We start from the raw sequence: 23822 nt of genomic DNA, 5'->3' as shown, positions 1-23822 counted from the left end.
ATATTAAAGAAATAGCTCCAGAACCTTCCAGTAGCAGCTCTGGGACAAAGGTGAGTCCTAGCTTTGTCTGGGCGCTCTCTGATGCCTGGACCAGACGAGGTCCTCCTGATTTGGGTTCCGTTAGAGCAAGATACTTGTCTTTTCAAAATACCCATCACGGGGCTGGGAGATGACTAGTGGGTGAAGCGCTTCCCATGCAATCAGGAGAACCTGAGTTATGACCCCTAGAAAGAGGGGTACAGCTGCCTGCTCTGTACCCCAGCACTGATGGCAGAGGCAGGTAGATCCTGGGGGCTTGCTGGCCAGTCAGTCTAGTTGAAACGGTGAGTTCATGAGAAATCTCATGTCAGAATTAATTAATTTAAAACAAGGTGGAGCCGGGTGTGGTGGCCATGCCTTTAATCTCAGCACTTGGGAAACTGAGGCAGGAGGATGTCTGTGGGTTTGAGGCCAGCCTGGTCTACATAACGAGTCTCTGTTTCCATATAAGAGAACAACTGAGGAAGACATCAATGTCAACTTCTATCACATACACACACCCACACACACTCCAAAATAAAGCACTGTCATACGGGCTAGGAATTACCCATAGTGCTCTCTTCCTGCTAAGCTGTATGCGCGTGAAGCTGGCCCTAGGGTTTGCTCTCTGCTCTCTCCTCCCAGCCCTGAGGTAGGTTTCTTAGATGGGCAGCGCCTACTTTCCTGCTTGTCCCCTGAACACCACACACCCGCCTGCCCATGACTAGGTACCTCCTACTCAGAGAGGGGAGTGCAAAGTGCTAAGACAGCCTGTGGCCTCAGATGCCATGTGGGGAGCAGGACGACACAGTGATGGTTTCCTAGAGTTCATTTGAGCAAGTTCCCTTATCACACAGGGAGGGAAGAGTTTCCAAGCCAGACGCAGCACATGAATGGAAGAACACAGAAAAGTGAAGTGTGTGTGTGTGTGTGTGTGTGTGTGTGTGTGTGTGTGTGTGTGTGAGAGAGAGAGAGAGAGAGAGAGAGAGAGAGAGAGAGAGAGAGAGAGAGAGAGAGAGAGAGCTGGTAAGAGGCCGGAATTTAGGGGACTGGCGCCTGGCAGTCTTTGGCAACACAGGAGACTTGGAGTCCCCATCACAAGGGACTAGGACTTTGCTCTTTATGAAACAGGCAGTGAATAAAAGTTCTAAAGCAAGCTAGCAGTGTGAGCCAACTGCATTTTTAGTAAGTAACGTCTAGGAATAAGTGGGTGGTGAGCCTTGCCCCCCCCCCCCCCCATGCGTATCTGACAAGTACATAGGTCATTCTTGTGTGGGCCACTCAAAGACCACACCTAGCAAAGCAGTGGATCAGATGAGAATCTGGGGTCAGTTAAAGCTGGTGTCAGAGCAGGCACCTGAGGATGTGGGGACAGAGAACCCAGCCACCCAGCTAAGAAGCTGAAGGAGTTTTCCGAGCCTTTTCAAGGATCCCAGAGCATCAGGGATTCAGAAACAAAGCATAAAGCCACACAAAGCTTTGAAGTCCTGCCTCTTGCCTGCCTGAACAATTGGGTGTAAGCAGGAAGCTTTGGGGAGAGGGCCATGCCATGCACTGTCAGCAGAAGCCCGCCTTGCCCTGACTGGGAGCCCCGCTGAGACTCAGGCCCCAGGGTTTTGTAGGTTACTTAATATAACAGTTGTAAGGCGGTTCTCAGCCTGAACGGGGAAGGTTTTTGTAGGAATGCACTGGAAAAGCAGGGGGATAATTTTCTTCTTCTTCTTTTATGAACTCAATAGTGTATTTCCAAAGTACTCTTGGCCAGTAGTGAATAAACAAGCCGCTCCTAAACTAGATGGGAAATATCTAAATGCACCGTCAGTGTATCTCCAGAGTATCCCTGCTTGCCTTTAAAAGTCTGTACAAACACATGTGGACAGACTGGACTCTCAGAATAATATTTTTGTATGGACATATATGGACAGATAAAGCCCCAAGGGATAAAAAAAACAGCTTCGTTGGAAATGAAAATAAAGATCTCCTGCGGTGTCGTCCTCTTTTGTTCACTGGGGTTTCTCTATTTAGCCTTGAAATCTCAAAATGCTGCTGAAGAGTTGAACAAAAAGAAATCGTGCACATCTGTCCTGTGTCTGTCCACTGTGCAGAGTAGATCTCGGGGCAACAACCTAATGGCAGGAGGAGGGGACACCAAGACAGTGCCACTTGGGGGGTGCTCCTCCCCATCTGTCAGTAATAATCCAGAGCTTCCAGCTGATGCCACCCTGGAAAGTGCCCATCGGGAGCCCTTGAGGACCCCAGGGCTCCCATCAGCCCTCTCTGGGCCAGACACATTGCCTTTGTCCATGCTGTGTGCTCTGATCTACATCTGATGGTGTAAGCATCGTGAAGGTAGGTTGTTTTGTTGTTGTTTATGAGTCAGGGTCTCACTGTGTAGCCTTGGCTGGCCTGGAACTTGCTAAATAAAGCAGACTGGCCTCAAATCCTTAGAGAGCTGCCTGCCTCTGCCATGTGGTTTCTCAGTGGGAGATTAGCACGTGAGGGGGTGGGGTGGGGTGCATTTGCTTTGCCTGTGTGTCAATTGGAAGCTGAAGTGAGCTCTAGGGAGCTGTCTGTGCTTGGTTTCTGGGGAGCCATCACAGTGTCGGGTGAGTTGTTCCCCGTGGCAAGACCGTCAACGGAAAGGCCCCATCTAAGGAAGCAGCTGAAAGAACTTCCCTGTGTGCTTATGTGTGTGTCAGCATTGAGAGGCACCTGAGAAAATGTATGCCTGGCTTCTATGCAACCCAGCAGATGCCTCCTGTTTTTATTTAAGTGGCCTTGAACAGCAGGAGAGATCTACAGCCTTGCCTTTTCTTCTCACAAATGAAATAAAATCACTTGGAGCAAAGGTCCTCTGGCACTCAGGACCTGTGGTGGCACAGCCTCCCTGCAGCTTTCCAGCTGGTGGCCTCTTGAAGAGGCCAGGCGCACCAAAATAACCTAGCAGGACCAACGATGGGGTAGAGAGGCACGGTGTGTTTATTTAGTCCCTCTCTTTCCAGTATCTTTTTAAAGAGCTTTTATTAAATTTGTTTCTTGACAGTTTCCTACATGTATATAATGCATTCTGGTCACTTTCAACCCCCACCCCTTATTTGGTACACTGCTGTCAGCATACGCACGCGCATGCGCACGCGCACACACACACACACACACACACACACACACACACACACACACGCACGCACGCACGCACGCACGCATGCACACTCGCACGCACACTGAATTTAGGTAGGGCCATCTCGGTGAACTTGAGTTTGGAGTTGTCCACTGGGGCCTGGTGAGCCCCCCAGCACTTCCCTGTGTTTTGTGTTTCATTGAAGGAGTATAAAGTGACAGGGACAGTGCAGGGACGGGGGGGGGGGGGGGGGGGGGGGGGGGGGGGGGGGAGTCACTGCTCAGCCACTGTTAAAGGAAGTGAGAGGCGCATTAGCATGCTGTGTGGGTGTGCCCGTGAACCCCACTTCTGCCTCTGTAAACCAATGGCTGGCTCCTTCCTGCCTCAGAACCTCAAACACAAGCAGCAATTCCCAGTGCCCCTCACCGCCGAAAAAACAAACAAAGCCAAGTAAACAAAAACACAGGGGCATGTATGGGGGGCGTGGAGGGGCAGCACCGGGTGTCCAGATCGGAACACAGCCCCAGAGCAGTTCACAGTGTCGCCCCACTTGTCCCACAGCAGAAGACAGACTTCGGTCACTGCAGAGAGCAGGAGGCACTATGCTGAAGCTCTTGGGAGTGCACTCACCTGTAATTGCAGCCAAACAAATACTAAGTGAAAAATAGCCTTGAATCTGCACTGTGGTGGTTTGAACAGATGTGACTCCCATAGACTCATGTATTTGAATGCTTGGCCCATAGGAAATGGCACTATCAGGAAACGTGGCCTTGTTAGAGGAACTATGTCACCGTGGGGGCGGACTTTGAGGTCTCATATATGTTCAAGCTACGCCCAGTGTGGGACAGTTCACTTCTGCTGCCTGTGGATCAAGATGTAGAACTCTCAGCTCCTTCTCCAGCACCATGTCTGCCTGAGTGCCACCATGTCCCACCATGATGATAATGGACTAAAGGTCTGAACTGTAAGCCAGCCCCCAATTAAATGTTGTCCTTTATAAGAGCTGCTGTGGTCATGGTGTCTCTTCACAGCAACAGAACCCTTAAGTAAGACATACACTATTTGTAATTTTTAAAAGTTAGTCACAAACTTCAGCCCTTTTGATTATCTAGCTGGTAAAGAACACCAGCATGATCAAAAGGCAGCCCTGCTGTGTATGTCAGAGGGATACCCACGCAGGCTCTTGAGAGCAGCTGAGACTCTGTACCTGAGGAAGCCAGCCCAGTACCACCAGGCTTCCACTGCCTATCTGAAGAGGGAGATATCCCCTCAGGGTACCCGAGAGATGGGGGCTTTGCCCGTGGTTGACAAATGGACTGTGTCAGCTCATACAAATCAGGAAAAGAGCCTCAGGGTTGAGAAGATGGCTCAGTGGTTATCTTCCAGAGGTCTCTGGTTCAATTCCCAGCACCCACTTGGTGGCTCACAATCACCTATAACTCCAGTTCCAGGGGATCAGTGTCCTTTGCTGGCCTCTATGGACACCATCAGGCACAAATATACATGAGCAGGTAAAACACTATACACATAAAATAATTAATTAAAAAAGAGTCTTCTATCAGAGTCAGCAGGAGGGCTCTGGTCACTTCCCTAATGTTAAAACTGAAAGCTGGAGTTAGGTCCAAGAAGGGCCAGCCCTCTATCGCCTAGGCCACCTCAGATTAAGGGTGGGGTTAAGTGAGGACTAAGGAGTGTCTTTACCTCTTCTTCTGACTTTTATTCTGCCTGCATGCACACAGGTGCAGACATGAGATGTGTGTGTGTGTGTGTGTGTGTGTGTGTGTGTGTGTGTGTATGTGTGTGTGTGTGCGTGCTTGTGCGTATGTGTGAGGTGCTGGGTATGGGCTCAGGGTCTTGTGCTTGGTGATCAATGGTGCTCTCTCTACCAGAGCTGCATTTTGAGTCCAGTATGATTTCTTAAAGATGAATTATTTATTTTTAAAAGTGGGTTCTTGCTATGTTGTCCAGGGTAGCCTGAACAATTCGCCTGTCTTGGCTCCTAAGTACCTGGGACTGTAGCAGCATACCACCATGCCATTTTAAAAATGGTGATTTGTATATAATTTTAAAGATTTTTCTGATTTATGTATATGTGTATGAGCCTGTGTGAGTTTGTAGATGTGTGCCATTTGTGTGCCTGGTACCTGTGGAGGCCAGAAGAGGATGTCAGAGCCCGGAGAACTGGAGTTACAGGCAGTAGTAACTAGCCATGGAATGCTGGGTTTTAAACCACCTGTGTTCCGAAGAGTAAGTGCTCTTAACTGCTGAGCCATTTCTGCAGCCCCACTGTGTATTCTAAAGACCAGACTTAGGTAGGAAGACATGTTTGCATAAAAATTGAATGGTGTGGGAGCCAGGGTGTAGCTCAGCACAGACCTTGGACTCTGCCTCTAGCACTGTGGCAAAATAAAACGTAAGAGCCGGGCAGTGGCTCTTCAATCCCAGCACTTGGTAGGCAGAAGCAGGTGGGTTTCGGTAAGTTCGAGGCCAGCCTGGTCTGCAGAGTGAGTTCCAGGACATCTAGGGCTGTTCCACAGAGAAACCATCTTGAAAAACCAAATTATATATATATATGTTTTATATATATATATATATATATATATATATATATATATATATATATATATATATATATATATATATATAGGTTTTGAGATTGCCCACCAAATAGAGTAATGACAACTGTCACTATTCGGGAAACAGAGCATAGATGGAGTCTGAGGAATTGTGGGTACGCGGTGCTGTTGGGGTACATGAGATGGGGAGAGGCAGAGCAGGGTCAGCTCCAGAGCCAGAAGGTCAGAGGTGCCCCCAGGATCTGCAGATGCTGAATTGGGGGAGTCAGGTCTAGAGGTGATCACTGAGAGGTGAGACTTTGGACAGGTCTACCCCAAAATGATGGCCAAGAGTGATGAGGCATGGGGACGTATGGACAGGAGTCCTGTTGGGGGCAGAGGAAGATCAGCTGGGAGAGATCTGGGGAGGACTGAAGCTCTTACTGTGGGGCACACTGTCTGTGCCGGCTGGAGAAGCATTTCCTGGCTTCATGGACTCAAGGACATCTCAGATCTTCGAGGTATACCCGGGACGTAATGAAATTTGGGCTCCTTACGTTGGACATCAAGATAAAACTTCCTTCTTGATTTCCCGTCTAAGGCTTCCTATACTTTTTGAAGTCCTTGGTTCTTTTTGTTGGGTTTTGTTCTGGTTTTGCAGTGCCTGGGGGTGGAACCCAGGGCCTTGGCCATGCTAAGTGCTCCCTGCCACTGAGCCCTGTCAGCCTGCCGATTTTGTGTTCCTTGATTCTGGTTATATTCATCAAGGGTTTTGAATTGTGAGGATTCCTTCATGGCCTGAGAGTCTCAAATACATTTGCATCCTGAAGTTCTGTAGTTTTCAGCTGCCCTGAAAAATCCTAGATGCACCATTGCTACTATTGTATCAAGTCAGTGTCTGGTGGGGGGAGATGCGGGGGGAGGGTGCGGCAGCAAGTTAGTGTGTGGGGGGGGGAGGGTGCAGCAGCAAGTTAGTGTGTGTGTGTGGGGAGGGTGCGGCAGCAAGTTAGTGTGTGTGTGGGGGAAGGTTTCAGCATCAAGTTAGTGTCTGGGGGGGAGGGTGAGGCATCAAGTAAGTGTCTGGGGGGCTGAGGGTGCAGCTCAGATGTTGCAGTGTGGCCTCCAATGCATAAGACCCCGGCTTGACACCCAGCACTGAAAAAAAAATTCAGTGTTTCCAAATACTATTTTCCTCTTCCCCAAACTGGTGTTGGTAGGAAAAGTTACGGGTTTTTATTATTATTATTATTATTATTATTATTATTATTATTACATTTATTGATTGTGTGTATGTATGTGAGCATGATTATACCATGGTGTACATGGGAGGTCCGTGGACAGTTTGTAGGAGGTGGGTCTCTCTCCTTCTACCATGTGGGGCCCAGGGATGGGATTCAGGTCACCATGCTTAGAAGCAAGTGCCTTTTCCTGCTCGACCACCTTGCCAACCCAAAAGTTACCTTTTTTAAAGAATGTGTATGAGTGTTTTGTCTGCACATATGTCTGTGTACCATGCACATGCTTGGTGCCAAAAGAGGTCATCAGACCCCTTGGTATTGGAGTTACAGATGGTTGGGCTGCCATATGGGTGCTGGGAATCCAACCTGGGTCCTCTGGAAGAGAAGGAAGTGCTCTTAACCACTGAACCATCTCCCCAACCCCCTTAAATGTCATTTTAAAAAAAATTAGTATTTGAGGCTGGAGAGGTGGCTCAGTGGTTAAGAGCACTTCCTGCTCTTCCAAAAGTCCTGAGTTCAGTTCCCAACACCCATGTAGGGTGGCTCACAACCAACCACCTGTAACTTCAGTTCCAGGGAATCCTATACATATGTGGCACACATTCACACAAACACACATGTGCACATTAACAAAAATGAATAAATCAGAAAATACAAAATAGTATTTTATTCACTGTGCTCTAAAAAGGATGAGGAACTTGGAGAGTGAAGACAAATGGCAAATGGTTATAAGAGTTGGAATATAAAGCTTGGGGACAGCTCTCTTGTGACACAGACTTACGTCCACATGTTTCCCTTAACAAGTCAGGGCCTCAGCCGGGCGGTGGTGGTGCACGCCTTTAATCCCAGCACTTGGGAGGCAGAGCCAGGCGGATCTTTGTGAGTTCGAGGCCAGCCTGGTCTACAGAGCGAGATCCAGGAAAGGCGCAAAGCTACACAGAGAAACCCTGTCTCGAAAAACCAAAAAAAAAAAAACAAGTCAGGGCCTCGTAGACGTGACTTTAGATAATTCAGGTCCTCCCTCCCGGCCTCTTGTCCTTGTTCATTTCTGTTACTGTGATAAAAGACCCTGGCAAAAAGTAACTTGGGGAAGAAAGGGTTTATTTTAACTCAAAGTCTGTCGTAGCAGGGACGTCAGGGTGACGGGGACTAAAATAATTAGTCACACGGCATCCGGTCCAAAGCAGAGAGAAGTATGTGCTTACACGCAGCTCATTTTCTTCACTCTTATACAGTCCAGGTCCCAAACCTAGGGAATGGCGCTGCCTGTGGTGGTCTGGTTCTTCCTCCATCAATTAATGTAATCAAGACAATCCTCACAGACAATCTGATCTAGACAGCCCTTCATGGAGACTCTCTTCCCAGACAGTTCTAAACTGTGTCAGGTTAGTAGTTAAAACTACCCATTACACCCATGAACACTTCACACCTCCTTTTTGAGGCAGCTCATCTTCATCCAAAGTCATATTGATTTGATCCACCCCTGCAGAAGAGAGGGGTGATTCAAACAACACTGTCCTTATTTAAGGAGGGGCCTTTGAGAGTCTACTCCCAGCCTAGGGTGTTGTAGTTCAGATTACTGTTGCTGTGTGAATCACCATGACCAAAGCAACTTGGGGAAGAAAAGGTTTATTCAACTTACACTTCCATATCACTGTTCATCATCAAGGGAAGTCAAGACAGGAACTCAGACAGGACAGGAATCTGGAGGCAGGAGTTGATGCAGAGGCCATGAAGGGGTGCTGCTTACTGGCTTGCTCCTCATGGCTTGCTCAGCCTGCTTTCTTATAGAACTCAGGACCACCAGCCCAGGGATGGCACCACGCATAATGGGCTGGGCATCAATTGCTAGTTTTAAAAACAATGCCCTACAGGCTTGTGTACAGCCAGAACTTACGGAGACATTCTCTCTATTGAGGTTCCCTCCTCTCAGATGACTCTAGCCTATATCAAGCTGACACAGAACTATCCAGTTCAGCAGTAGAACACATGCCTAGTATGCACAAGGCCTTGGATTCCACACCCAGCACCCAAACCAAACACTAATAAAAGAGTCTATTTTGATTACTTTTTGTTGTTGCTGTTGAGACAGGGTTTCTCTACACAGCCCTGGCTGTCCTGGAACTCACTCTATAGAACTGGCTGGCCTCGAACTCAGGTCAACCCACCTGCCTCTGCTCAAGTGCTAGGATTACAGGTGTGTGCCACCACCCACGGCTAGCCAATAAGGCATTTATACCGATGAAAACAAATGAAGATTTTGTTCTTTTTTGAAGTCAACAATTGTTTTGTTTCTGATCAAAGGTTTGGAGAAGGACCTGGGGGTTGCCATTAAGCTCGACATTCAATGTAGGATACATGCTGACTTTTGAATTTTAGAGATGAACAATCTAATCCTTGATCATTCCAGCATGGGGTTAGAGATCTGTAATCAGTTTCGCATTCATCACCAATAGCTAGGATTAGAAGGACAAGACCTATCTAGGATGACGGGAAGGTCGGGGACTCAAGGGCAGGCTGTGACTTGTCACCAATTTGCCATTAATGTATGCCCAATGATTTCTCATGTATAGATGACACCCGATAAGGTCCTGGAAGATATAAACTCCCTTGGGAGTGTACATTCTCAAACAAAGGCTGTGGTATTCAGTGACTGACATTTCAGATCTTACTCATGCATTACCCTGAGATCAAGCAGTGGAGTGCCATGGATATTTGCTCGGCCTTGCGGGAGGGTCAGTGTGTGTGTGAAGGAGGGTAACAGGCAAGGTGGGAACATGACCTTTTGCCCTCCAAAGCTTGGGAAGCCCCAGGGAGTGCTCCAGCCCTTGGCAGTGCATGGGCACTGGGCGAACTCTTCCCCTGTGCATACAGAGCAGGGGTTAGAGGTTAATGAATGAGCTCACGCCCCACACTCAGGAGCCTGTTTGACGGTGATTTTATACATGAGATCTTAAATGAGGTCAAAATAAGACCTGCAAGTTGTACCCAAACTCTCTCTTTCTGCAACAATGGTGTTCAGTGGTGGCTGCCCCTCCATAGGAAAAGGCAGAAGTGAGGCTTTGGTCTCTGAGAACAGGGCCAAGCCAGGACTCAGTATGTCTGAAGCAGGACCGAGTGGAAAGCAGGTGGGGGAGGTCCTGGCCACCTCTATTCTTCTCTAGTAATCCCTTAAAAAATAATTGCAGCCCCAAACCTCTGGCCTCCAGCACATTTTCCACTTGATTAGAGGCCTTTGTGGGGTAGGCAGAGGGGCCTGCAGACTTGGACATTATGCTGGGTCCTGCAATGTCCAGCTGGGACTTTTTCCATCAAAAGGGGATTTTAGTAAAACCATTATCAGGGGCTTAGAGGACAAAAGCTGCTGAGCCGCAAACGAGGGGCAGATTAGTGGTAGCAGCCCGCTTCGGGCCTGTAGAAGGGTGGGAAGGAGCTAGGAGCGGGCTTGCACGCAAGTGCCTTTGATTTCTCTGCTAGTTCCCCCGCAGGTGAGGAAGTGAGATGAGCCTGGCAGCTGGGGCTAATGGGCGGGGCGGTGGCGTCAAGGATGTGCGAGGAAGTACTTGACGTCTGCTCACTTCCCGTCTGCTCACTTCCCGGTTATGTCCACCTCACCCGGAGTTCTCCACCGTGACAGTCCACAGGGAGAAGTCGGTCTCTTCTTAGGGCAATAGACACCTTTTGAGGGAAGCCCTGGGGGATTAGAGCACAGAGGAAGAGGAGAGAACATTCTCTCCAGCCTGTAGTCCTGCTCTTAGGACTGCGGCATCCCTTGGGTGAGTGGGGAAAGTCATCTAAAACACAAACTTGTGTCGTGTTGGGCTCGTCAGAGCCCTCCCTGCTCCCCACCTTCATTGAGGAAGTGGAACCAGAAACCTGAGTGATGGGTAGGAGGGAAATTCCTGGCTGTGGGAGCCAACTGCCTCCTGGAGGGCCCATGAGGAGACTGACGCTGTCTATCTCCCTGGGACACCCGCCCCCCTTCTCCCTGTCTGCATTAAAGCAGTGTTGACATTAACCGCTGAATGCAGGCCCTTGGAGGACCAGCTGTGGGGCTCTGGACAGGACATTTCAGGCCTGAAGGACTATCACGTCAAGGTCTCAAGGCTCAATCCATATTAATGAGTGTTTCTGCCTCAAGTGAAATTCACAGAAAAACTCTGTTCTTTAAAACCTATACTAGAGAACACACACACACACACACACACACACACACACACACACACACACACGTCAGAAGGGGGTAAATACAAATAAAACCCATACTAGACCATGGTGCAGTTGCCAGAGGCTGCACATCACAGCCACCTTCCCTCTGTGTGCCCAGGACCCACGAGGATTCTGTCACCCAGCCTCCTCAGCCTGCCGGCTTCTGTCCTCTGAGTTGTGTGGGAACTTTCTCTTTTCTGCAGCCTCCTTCTTTACTGGGATTCTTTTTCCGAATCTGCTGCTATTCTCTACAGTCACTCAAAGGCACATTTCAGCAACGGTTTCCATAAAGTGCCCCTGGGAGGTCTTCTGATTTTCTAAGAATTTTCTTATCATTCTGGGAATAGTAATGTGCTTCGTGCTCAAGGCCTGGGTGCTAGAGGTCTGTCTTGTTCATTCTCTAACAAAAAATGAGCTCTGTATTAGTGAGCTAGTAATTGGGGCTCCCCCAGCTCACAACCATCCTCTCCACCCTCAGCCTGCCCTTCACCGCGCACGTCGTGGGATCCGGCTAAGGTGGCTCAGCTGCTCTCTGTTTGCCTTCAGCCACCTTTCCTTCGTCTGCATTCTGGATTTCCGTCACGCAAGAAACCTTAGTGGTTTTTTTTTTTTTGTTTGTTTGTTTTGCATTAGTGGTTTTGCCTGCATATATGTGTGAGGGTGTCAGGACTTGGAGTTACAGACAGTTATGAGCTGCCATGTGGATGCTGGGAATTGAACCCAGGACCTCTGGAAGAGCAGTCAGTGCTCTTAACCACTGAGCCATCTCTCCAGCCCCAAAACCTTACTTCTTTGTTAGGACTAACAGGGTCTTGTTTCACAGACCCCTTTAGATTTTTATGGAGATGTCTTCATTTGGGCAGTGAATGTACCGCATTCCTTTTGATAATTAAAAAGAAAACTAAAATTTAAACTCCCAATGTGTTTTCTATTTTTCTTTCACAGTAACAGGATGCTAGCTCTATCTTCATGAATGATTGTAAAATATTTCCCCATTTGCCAAACTTCACAGATATAGCTCTCTGACATTTTGTGAGGATGACACAGTCTTGAGGAATCACAAGTTGGTATTTCCCCCACCCCACCCCCAGGGCCACCAAAAGCAGAGCTGTTAGAACTATGAAACAGTTAACGCTCCAAAGACAAACAGCTCCTGGGAGTCACCTCACTGGTACTTTGAAGTTCAGTCTTGGGCTGGTGGAAGAGTTCAGTGGGTAAAGGCGCTTGCTGCCTAGCCTGTGAGTTCAGCACTAGACCACCTCACCAGACCTTCAGACCAGATGCACACATGCCTACACACGTACACATACCAAAGGGAGAAAAAAAATTAAAAATTTAAAAGTTAGTCTTAGTTTTTGGAGGAAATGATGTTCCAGTTGTCAGCTCTCTAGATCCTGGGAAAATTTTCAGGAGTGGGGAAGTATCTAGAGAAAGGATTTGTTAGCCAGGACGGTTGTTTTTCCTACAAAGCAGCCATCAACTCATAGGCAATGCTGCCACCTGCTGACAAGATGCAGAAACTGCACACTGGTGGATAAATTCCTCTACTTTCGATCCTCACCAGAGAACAAACTGGGTCACCCACACTTTATTTTACTGCTTTATAGTGAGTCCAAAGCCATTTTAATAAAGTTAGAGCCGAGGAAAACACATTTGCCTATTTGCTACCTCTGAAACTGTTTGGACATAGTTCATGACTTCTAACAGTGGGAAGGTAAACCTGTGTACATGTCCCTGCTTTATAGAAAAATGAAGGCTGTCACACAGAACAGGACACAAACACAGGATGTTTTCTATCCCTCCCTTTTTTTCTTTGTGCTGAGATAGGGTCTTATTTAGCCCAGGTTGGCCCTGAACTCCATATGTAGCTGAAGACGACCTTGAACCAGCTCCTCTGGCTCCACCTCCTGAGTGCTGGGGTTATAGGCATGCACACCATGCGTTTTGTGCACTCTAAGCAAGCATTCTGCTGAGGAGTAGTTAGTAATGTGCCCCCACCTTCCAGTAATGTGCTTGTTGTCTGTCTTCTAGTAGAACATGTCTGTATTTATAGAGCAAACGACAGTGAGGCTGTTTGCTGCTGCTCCATGTACGCTGTCACTGGCAACACATTTCTCAGCTTAGTGGTAATGCAGTTCTGTAATTCCTTTTGATTCTTTGGACAGCCAGGCCCTTCTGTGTAGGGAAAAGATGAGCTAGCTGCCCTCTTTGGGAGGGCAACCTGGTTCTGGCTATTGCCATGTGACACACAGTGGCAGGGATGTGTGTCAAGTGCACGGACCTCAGCATAGTGGGAGAGCCACCCACTTCTAGCCCAGACTCTAGAAGCTTGATTGACGGCCCTGTCTGTTTCCTGCAGTGGCCAGCCGTGAGCCTGATAAAGTACAGGGGTGACACAGCCTGATTTTGACAGATTGCTGACACTGGCTGAACTGTGTGCCCTTGAGATAAAGTAGGAAAGCTACGCTTGTTGTTTTCATGTCTGCTTAAGTCATATGGCTGCCATCCTTCTCTGAGGCCAGGCAGTCCTGAGCAGTGAAGTTAAGCTTTAAAACCCTGAAGGTCAATGTGGAAGGCCCTGGCTAGTTGTCTTTCATCTAAGAATACACAGATTATTTACCTTGTTTGTTTGTTTGTTTGAAGACAGGGTCTTAAACAGCTATGTAGCCTTAGCTGACCTGGTACTCACTATGTGGACCAGGCTGGCCTCGAACTCGCAGAGATCTGCCTGCCTCTGCCAGTGCTGGGATTAAAGGTGTGCGCCACACCTGCCCAAGAACTATTGTCTTAATGGTTTAACTACTGCAGTCTCTCCCTTTATGTATCTGTTCAGTTCTAGCCTCGGTAACGTTCTTCCAGAGTCTAAGAAATATCAGGGCTGAAGTGGGGTTTGGGGATGAGGGGTGTTTGTTTGTTTGTTTCTTCTCTCTGTTTGGAGACCACTTCTCAGAAAGCCTTGCCTTGCACTGGAAAGTGGAAGCAGATGTATGTGTAAATAGTGGTAGTTGGGGAAAGATTTCCACAGGAGATACATCTTCGCCGACCTTTGTAGTAAATACTTTGTGCCACTTTCAAATGAGGAAGCACTGTCTCGCAAGACGATGCTGAAGAACCCCACACTGCTGAAGGAATAGTAACTGGGTCTTGAAGAACTATTTCCCTGCCGTCCAATTGCAGCATCCCGCGTCCATGACATGAGTGGCCATTATAGACAGGTAGTATGGCATGACTGGTCCTCCCACAGAGTAGATTATGCACAGGAAACATAAGAAGTGCCTAATGTTAGCTAGATGAAGTGTGCACACTTGTAATCCCACCACTTGGAGTTCAAAAGCAGCTGTGGCTATAGAATGAGTTTCAAGACAGTCTGGGCTGCATGAGACCCCATTTGTGTTTGTTTGAGACAGGATTTGTGTGTGTAACCACCCTGGCTGACCTGGAACTTACTGGTAGACCCAGGCTGGACTCGAACTCACAGAGATCCTCTTGCCTCTGCCTCCCGAGTACTGGTATTAAAGGCGTGCGCCACCACCGCCCGGCTGGTGATTGATAGTAACAAATGAGACCCCTTTACTCTTTGTGACCATAGAGAGCTGTAATGAAAACATCTGCGGAGTCCAGCCTTCTCACCCTTGAACAAGAATAGCCAGAGTTCCCACAGCTGGACCCCAAGTTATGATGGCTGCAAGCAGGTGTGCATAGGCGTGTCAAATGTGTGACCGTTCTTAGCTCTGAGGCTCTCAGAACGCAGGCCTCCGGCCTCTGGACTCCACATGACCGTTGGAACTCTGGGGGACCTGGCACAGGTCTCTGGGGACAGTGGGCACAGCCAACTCCACCGGCTTCTTCAGCACCTTGTCGGCTATTTAGCAACCGGAACTCTTCTCAGCCTCAGGAAGAACCCTGAACACGGTGTTCATGAAACATATCAGCTTTGTACACTGTAATTCATACCAAACCGAGTGATAACATTGGGCATTCTGAGGTTTTGGGTGTGTCTACTCCCAAGATGCTCCAGTGCAGGATCTTCCTGAGGGGGTCAGAGTGATGCCCTGCAGTTTCAGAAGTACCCGCACACTGGCCGCCACCTCTTGGTGCCGTTAGTCTGTGCCAGTTTCCACTCTGAGGCAGAACTCTCATGCCACCTACACATCTTACTGACTCCATCACACTTCTTCTTCAGAGCATAAAATCCAGTGTGCCCCGTCTGCCCGCTGTTGGCCGAGGTCCCCAGCATGTCACCCCAGTACTTCTGATACTGTCTCATTGAGCTGCTCTGCCTCTCCTGACACCACGGACCAGCTCGCTTCTCTTTAACTGAGATGCAGTACTTTCCAGTGTCTTAGTAAGTTGTCTTCTCATTCAATGCTGGAAAGGGAACTCAGGACCTCCAGCACAATAGGCATGAACGCTATGACTGAGCTACACCCTCAGTCCCCTTCAGTGCTTTTTATTTTTTATTTTTTTTCCTTTAAGAAGGACATGTGGTACTTGTTCCCTAAACAATCAAAAAATAGAAGAGTAATGAGATAATAAGAACTTGTGCCCAGGCAGGGCATGGTGGTTCATGTTATAGTCCTAGGAAGGTCTGAGGCTAACCTGGGCCACCTAGTGCATTCCAGGTCAGTCTGAGCCACAGAGACCCTGTCTCAGAGGAAAAACAGAAAGTAAAACTTTCTCCCCTTGTTTGGAGAAAGTGAGTACACTTTCAGGGCTAACTTACACAGCCAGGCTCCTGGAAATCGCACTGTTTGGTTGGCACTTGGGTTGAGTGGCCCCCTCGGATGCAGAATTACCATGGCAGGTCACTTCCCCATGCACCTGTGCAGAGTACTTACATGTGCTGGGTTGCTAAAGGCAACTCCACCAGGCACGATCCAAGCGATCCCTGGGAAAGAGCAAGAGACTGAAACTGATCATTTGTGAGTATTTCCAGCACATTTCAGTGACCCAGAAACATGTTTGCATCCAAGAGCCCGCCTGAGAACGTCCTGGGCCAGATGTGCATTTATGTCTCACCAGCAACTATAAATTACCAAGTCAATACCGATTTAAATCCAGATTTCTTACCTACTGGTAAGAGGTAAGAAATTGTGACATTTGCTTTAAAAAATACACGTAGTGTTGGAACAAGTACATTGTCAAAAATGAGCCATGTGTCTCTGGGCTTAGGTTTGAACGCAGCTGACTTCTACCCTCGGCTTTCATTTTCCCACTAATTTATCCAAAACCTCACACCTTCCTCAGGGGTTGGTAATGGCACAAAATGTAGGTCTTTCCTTCAACTCAAGGGATAGGATTAGCATTTTTAAAGGGGTAATGTTAATGCAGGGAAGAGAAAGGATCCTGGCATGACTTCTCTAGCTCCCTCCCCTCCCTGTCTCTAGCAGAGCTGCGCCAGGATCAGCAGCTAGGGCCTTTCCTTTCAGAACTAGGAAGGCAGTTGCCAGCTGCAGAAGGTCTTGGTTTTGTTCCACAGACCTTATCTCCTAATGAAAAGGCTCTTGTTCCCCGAGAACTCAGTGGTCCCCAGGGGCTACAACTTTCTCCTTTGCCTTTGAAAACCTGAGTTCAAAGCTAGGCTTAGTGGTTTGTCTGTAATCTCAACACTAGGGAGGCCGAGGCAGGAGGGTAGCTGTTCAAGTTCAATGCAAGCCTGGACATTTTGAGTTCCAGGCTAGCCTGGGCTACATTGTGAGACCTTGCCTTAAAACACAAAAGAAGAAACTCCAGGTTCAAATGTTCTCCATGAAGGAGAACTCAAGATCAACACTCTTCCAGGGAAGCCCCAGGGCCTGGGAGGCAGACCACATGTCCTTACTTCTTTTGGGATGGGATAGGTTCTCATGTAGCTCAGGCTGGCTTCCAACTCAGTAAGTAGCCAAGAATGGCCTTGAGTCCTGGAATTAGAGGAATACAGTACCACATCTGGTTTATGTGGTGTTGGGGAATGAAGGGCTTTGTGCGTGGTAGGCAAGGACTTTACCAACGGAGCTGCACCCCTAGCCCCACAGCCTTAACTTGAAAAAGAAAACTACAATGAAAGGAACATGTACCTTTTTTTTTTTAGATGTTTATTATAGATTCAAATTTAAAAAAAAAAAATACCCGTTTGTTTTCTCTTTAAGGGTCCTGGCACCAGCTTTCAGTTTTAGTGTGAGGTGGGCAGCGTTCTTGGCACTGCCCCATGCAGAGACAAGTCAAGTGGACTTCCCCTTCCGCCAGCAGGAAGGGAGAATTTTCCTCCACCACCTAGCACGCAGCCAGAGGCCCACTGTAGCCCTACAGCACTGCAGAAGCGTCTGAGCCCATTTACAGTGGCAATTGTAGACACTAATAGGGAAGGCCACTGTTGATGAGACCCGGAGAAGCCAGGAAGCCCCTTCCCAGTTTCTGTGGCAGATGAGTGTGGGACTGAGGTTTATAATGGCTTCACCTCCCCACCCACCCCAGGGGCTTTTCTCTCTCTCCTGTGAGCCAGGGTCTTGTTCTGTAACCCTGACTGACCTGGAATTCACTGCTTGCCTTGAACTTAAAGTAATCCTCCTACCTTAGCCACTGTTGGGGTTACAGGCATGAGCTACCATGTCCAGCCTTTTCATTTCTTGAGTGTCAGCAAATCTTAAACCATGGCCTTTTCTGTTTTCTAAATATTGACCCAAAGTACCTTTTAGCTTTTGTGCCACTCACAAAATGTACAAGAACTCACTCTCTTTACTGTTTCTGGTTGTTTGGTTGATTCTGTTTTTTTCCAATGTTGGGGGTCAACACAAGGCCTGATGTCTGTAGACAGGTGCTTACCACTGAGCTACCCCACTCCAGCCTTAACCGCCTCTCTTCTGCCATGTAGGTGAGGACCAACCCTTCCTTGCTTTGAAGCAGTACCATAGCCATCAGCCACAGCTCCCATTCACTTGAGGGTTATCTAGCAGGAAACCAAGGTTGACTCAGACACTAGATCTTCCTTAGAAGGGGGCGAGTTCAAATTGTAACCCCCTCACTGGTTAGGCAATGTAAGGCAGCTTACACTGAAAAACGGAGAGGTTTCAGCGGCTTGCTTGAAGGATTAAAATTTAAAAGTACCACTCCAAGGCCACATGGGTTCCCAATGTGTATTTCTTTTTCTCCATTCAAAAAGGGTGAGACATGAGCATTTAGTCCCTTCTTTCCAGAGAGGCTCCATGCTTGCCTAATTTACCAACCTTTTAATATTTATTACTTTAAACTTATATGTGTGTGGTGCCCACAGAGGCCAGAGGTATTAGATCCCTCTGGAGATGGAGTTACAGGAGGTTGTGAGCTGCCTTAAGTATATGCTGGGAACTGAACTCGGGTCTTCTGCAAGAGCAGTATTATGTGCTCTTGACCACTGACTGAGCCATCTCTCCAGCCCTTCAAACTTACATTAAAAAGAAACAGAAAATGTTCCAAAGTATTGGTAGTGGGATTATTTTGCATATTACAGGAGAATGTTAGCACAATGTGATTTAGGAGTGTTCCAGTTCTGGCTGACTGAAAAACAGACCAGGAGGCTGTGGCTGTGGAACCTTGGGAGCTGGGTCAGTCTCCTGGGAAGCAGGTCTAATTCAGACTGCTCACTAGGGGCCATACTTTGTGCTGCTGCTGCTTTGCCTTTAGGCAGTAGCACTAATAGAAAAGAAACCTTCACCCCCGCCCCCTAAAGAAAGGGAAGGTAGAGCTAGTGTCAGACTCCTTCGGAGCCCGTTTTGGTGGCCCCAGAAGAACAGGGCAGCTTTTGTGCTATGTTTGAGCTTAGAGCTTGGAAACAGAGCCCCACAGCAACCTGGGTTCTAGTCCTCTGTCTGGAAAGTTGAGGAAGCGACCTCAGAAACAGAGTCCACCTATGTAAAGCCAAGGCTGTGAACCACTGTCCGAGGACTCACAGGTCTGTCCCCCAGCCAGCGCACGCCATACTGCCGATTGTCTACTCAGGGGAACTGTGCTAAAATGGTTGGTATTCATTTATCCACCCTGAATTCAGCCTAGACCCTCACCAGTGGCTGAGGGGCCAGCCTGGGCACTGGAAATCCTTAAAATGCAAATGTACCAGAACTTCTGGCCTGGCTCCCTACTCCCCAGGAAAGTGCCTGCATGCAGCCAGGCCTGGAGGGGAATGCTAAAGAGGAGCAATGCTGCCCCCTTTCCGCTGGACCTGCACACACAGATCAGCACGCATGACTGGGCCAGCCCGCTCCGCTTTCAACTTACCCCGAACAATGGCTGGGCTCCCTCCATCCCTCACAGTGCTCCCAGGGAAGGACACCCATCCTATTTGCCCACTTCCAGAGCTCACGACCCATTTCTTCAGGATTAGTCTTGGATCTCACTTCCACCATCACCCCCCATAAAAAGAAACTGGTCATTCTGGGAAACTGACTCTCCCAGGCCTGGCTTCTTAAAAAAAAAAGTTCCATTTTGTTCACTTTTAGTTTCCATGTTGACAATTTAGAACCAAAAACTATTGAAATTTCCAGTCTGGCAACAGTTCTAGAAACAGAACATTTGGATGTCAGTGGTGCATCTTACACAGAAGAAATTCTCAACCATGAACTAATCCCACATGAACAAACTGAACTCTGTACCTTACTTCCGTTTAGGGTGTACATGTAACACCTCCCACTTTAGCAGACCCAACACACAATGCCTTAAAAATAATTCACAGATACAAGGGGGGATTTGTGCTTTTTTTTTCAAAAACATACTTCATATTTCCTCTTTTATTATATAAATATCAGTTTAACCTTTTACTGTAAGAATATAAACGTTTTAAGAGGATCTTTGTTATCATTTATACAAATTCACAAACAGTACAATTAATTGATAAAGGTCTCTGGGTTTCTCCATGGTCTCTCATGTTGCTGTGGAGGACTCTAAAAAAATAAACAAACAAAATATCCAACAAAAATATACATCCTACTCAAAAGCGATTTTTTTAAGCCACAGTCCCAACCCCCCACCAAAATAAAGCCATCTATTCCTCCATTTAGAACAAAAGCTTTTCAGACCCACAAGCTCCCATTTTATGAACAGAACAGATAAGACGTGAAGTTCAGTCTCCTCCCTTTCACATTACAGCCCCAGGCTCTCTGCAGGCCAAAGCTGAGCTCTACTCCCGACAGGAAGCCTCACCATGTAACCTTTTTGTGGGAAAACTTGGAAGAGGGTTAGGGTGGGGCATAATTTGCATATATAATACTCCTCTTCAAGACTCAATCTGCATCTCAAGAAACAAAAAGGCAGTTCTGCTCTCTTTTCTCCTATACATTTGTGCTATAAATTAAATCAAGATTTAGAAGCATGGTTGGCTCTTCAGAGCCCAACAGACTAGGGGAAAAAGAAAAATCATATCCAGCATAGGGAGTGGGACACACTGGGTAGATGGAAGCTGGGAAGAAGCCAAAACAAAACAGACAGACAAACCCAGTGGGCACCTTTCCAGTCCAGGCACAAAAATGTTTCAGTCTCAAAATATCTCTCTTGTAGAATTCCAGGGTTTAAGAGAAAAAAGTAAACTAAAACGAGGTAGCCAGACATATATATATATATAACTTATATATATATATATAATATATAGAATATACTCAGCAGAAAAAAAAGGGGGGGACAATGATTTTCGATTTCTTTGAAAACTAAAAGGAAAGCAGAGAAGAAGGAAGTGAGTCGCAGAACCGAAGGAGCAGTGTTGAGACTGGAGACTGGTTCACAAAGTGGATGAAAAGGCTGTTGGAGTCGGGCTTGCTTTCTACACATTTCGAAATAAAAACCAGATCACAGTATCCAAATGAAGTGTAAGCGAAGGCAGACATCTTTCCTCAACTCCTCGGGGTTGAAACGCCTAGTCCCTCCCCGCCCCCACCCCATTTCCAAATGCAGTGCCTCGGGATACAGTTGGCGGTGGCTGAATCAGTCTCCATACCCTGCAGAAGAGTGGGCAGAGAAGCAGCAGCGTCCATCTCTCCACCCACTGGGAGAGGAGAGGAGAGTGGGGAGAGGGAGCGGAAGAACCCCAGACGCAGTGGGGAGGGGCGCCGGACTAGGAGAAAAGAGCCCAGGCTTCGCGTCACGGCCCCCCCGCGGCCACTGCCATGGACGTGTAAGTGCGCGCGTGAGTGTGCGGGAACAGTGGTGGTCGTGGGATGAACAGGGCGGGGCAGGGGACCTGGAACTGCCGCCCTCACCTGACCTTCTCACTGTCCGTCATCTGCCAGAGTCCCAGGTTAAGTACCTTGAGGCAGGGCAACTGCGTGATGCGCTCCAGGCCGCGCTTGGTGATCCTGGTGCAGCCATACAGGTCTATGCCCGTGAGCTGGCTCAGGTGCTCAGCGATCAGCTCCAGTCCCTTGTCCGTGATGCGCACACACTGTCCAATGTTGAGCGTGCGTAGCCCGTGCATCTGCCGCACCATGCGGTTGATGCCATCGTCACTGATATGGCAAGAGCAAAGGGAGAGGGACTTGAGGCCGTCCAGTCCCTGGGCTATGTAAGCTAGACTCTGGTCTCCCACCTTGTCACAAAAAGACACATCCAGACCGGAGAGGCGCAGGCTGCCCATGGCCAGATGCATGATGCCGGTGTCGCTGATGTTGTCGCAGGAGCGCAGGTTAAGGCTGCGCAGGCTGCCCATGTGCGACAGGTGCAGAAGGCCCGCGTCCGAGATGCCGCCACAGAAGCTGAGGTTGAGGAGCCGGAGGCCCGTCAGCCCTCGCGAGATGTGCTTCAGAGAGAGATCCGTGAGTTTCTGGCAGTCCTGAAGAGTGAGCTGCTCCAGGCCCAGGCAGCCCTCGGCAGCACTGCGCGTCATGCCGGCCAGGTGCCCGATGCCCACGTCCGAGAGGTGGCGGCAGCTGCGGAGGTTAAGGCTCTTGAGGCGCTGCAGCCCCCAGGCGATGAGCAGAAGGCCGGTGTTGGTGATGTTGCTGCAGCCCCCCAGCTCCAGCACCTCCAGGCCCTTGAGGTACTGGGCTATGCGGCCCAGGCTGCTGTCGGTGATCTGCTTGCAGAGGCTCAAGTTCAGAGCCCGCAGCGAGCCGATCTCCTGCACGAACGCGTGGCCCAGGCCGTTGTCGGTGAGGTTGTAGCAGCCGCTGAGGTTGAGGCTCTCGATGTTCGCCATGCCCTGGATCACGTAGCTGAGGCTGCGGCGGAGGCTGAGGATCTGCACGCGGCGGATGCCCCGGGCCTGCAGGCTGGGGAACAGCGACGGGTTCGCCCGGCGCAGGTGCAGCTTGGCCTCCACGCCCCGCCACACCGACTTGTGGTAGGCGGCGTCCCGCCAGGCCGTGCACACCTGCGCCGCGCGACCCTTGTCTCGGACGTCCAGGTAGCCGAAGATCATGGCCAGAAGCTCCGGGAACAGGCACGAGATGTGGGTCTCCATCTTCCTCCCGCCGCTACGCCGCGCCGGGTGCAGGAGGCGCGGACGCCGCCGCCGCCGCCGCCGCCGCCGCCCCGGGAGGCGCCGAGAGCGGGCCGCCGCGGGCCAACGGCCGCCCCTCCCCGCCTTCCGGCCGGGCCGCCGCTCCTCCTCCCGGCGCGTCCGAGCGGCGCTTCCTTCCTGCCGCCCTTCCCGCCCCCGCGCGGCCGCTCGGGCCTCACATCCCGGCCGGGGCGGGCGCCGCGTTCGCGCCCGCGCGCCGCCGCCGCCCCGCGCCCTGCGGCATCCCGCGCCGGGCCGCGTCGCTGCTGCGCGCGCCGGCGAGGCCCGGGCCGGGCGCTCGGGCTACGGACGGCTTCCTGCTGCCTTTGTCTGCCGTCCGCAGTTCAAACCGCCCAGCCCCGGGCTGCCCGCACTCGGCCGCCGCGCGGGGGGGACTCCGAGCCCGTGGCGCGCCGCTCTTCCTCCGCCTAGGCCGGGCGGGTCCGGCTCACGGCCGCGGGCAGCGGGACGCGGCGAACTCACCGGGCTCAGCGGGCCCGCACCCCAGGAGTCGGCCGGCCGCGCTGCGCCCTCCGCGTCCTCCGCGCCGGCTCCCCCGCGCAGTGGTACGTGCCCGCGCCGCCGGAACTGGCGGAGCCGTTTCCCTGGAAACCGGGCTCTGCCCTCGGCCGCGGACGCTTAACCCCATCCGCGCCGGGATGGCCGGCAGCCCCGCCGCACCGTGCAGACCCTGCGAGAGCCGGGTAGCCCACGGCCGCCCCCCTCGGTATCCACGCTTACTCCACGCCCTCTCCCGCCCGCGGGCTCCATCGCCACTTTCCTGCTTTACTTCCCGCAGCGCCTTTTAACCGTCTCACCACACCCACTGCCCCAATCGGGCGGCCATCCCACCCTCCCTTTCTCTCCGGTATTGAGTCTTAAGTTGGAGGAGACACTGGGTTTGACAGTCCTCAGTCCTCGTTGTAGAAATTTCTGGAGTTGTCCAGGGTGCCTCCCTCCTACAATCTGGTTGTTTCCCTACACCCATGTGAGTTCCTGTCCCTTTCAACTTTATGTGTCTAAACTTGCCACCCCTTCTGCCCTCTGCCTTCCTGCCTAACCTGCACCTGGTTTTGTCTTTTAGATACAGATTGCATGGCCCAACTGTAGGAATACTTAATACGTTCTATTTGCTGACACACATACACGGTTTGGCTTGATTGAAGACACTCCAGCCTTATGCTTTATATGTGTTTTATGAAACTGGGGCAGAGCTCAATTCTACAATGTAGCCTCGGGTCTTAAAT

At 49.8% G+C, this 23822-nt stretch overlaps 2 protein-coding genes across 9 annotated transcripts in view; one reads left to right on the top strand and one right to left on the bottom strand.

The window, feature by feature from the left end:
* Fbxl14 (F-box and leucine rich repeat protein 14) overlaps positions 1-22625 on the bottom strand; it is a 38670-nt gene extending 16045 nt beyond the window's left edge. For 2 of the 7 annotated variants that reach the window (XR_008214222.1, XR_008214223.1), the window contains exon 1: positions 21385-22621. Coding sequence is in view for 5 of the 7 variants with exons in the window: in XM_052719394.1 (XP_052575354.1) it covers positions 19973-20029; positions 21385-22536 (1209 nt within the window). In the remaining 2 variants the exon portion in view is untranslated. Of the gene's footprint in view, positions 1-11499; positions 11539-19822; positions 20030-21384 lie in introns of those variants that run through there. The other 5 variants (XM_052719395.1, XM_052719394.1, XM_052719390.1 and 2 more) reach the window with 5 other exon arrangements.
* The window catches only part of Wnt5b (Wnt family member 5B), a 109161-nt gene that overhangs the window by 42280 nt on the left and 43059 nt on the right, over positions 1-23822 (top strand). The window lies entirely within an intron of this gene.

Source organism: Peromyscus californicus, unplaced genomic scaffold (genome assembly GCF_007827085.1).
Source record: "Peromyscus californicus insignis strain IS unplaced genomic scaffold, ASM782708v3 Scaffold_6__1_contigs__length_162567912, whole genome shotgun sequence".
In the NCBI taxonomy this organism is placed as follows: Eukaryota; Metazoa; Chordata; class Mammalia; order Rodentia; family Cricetidae; genus Peromyscus; species Peromyscus californicus.
The sequence above is the reverse complement of the archived record's forward strand: the minus strand, read 5'-3'. Positions and strand labels throughout refer to the sequence as shown.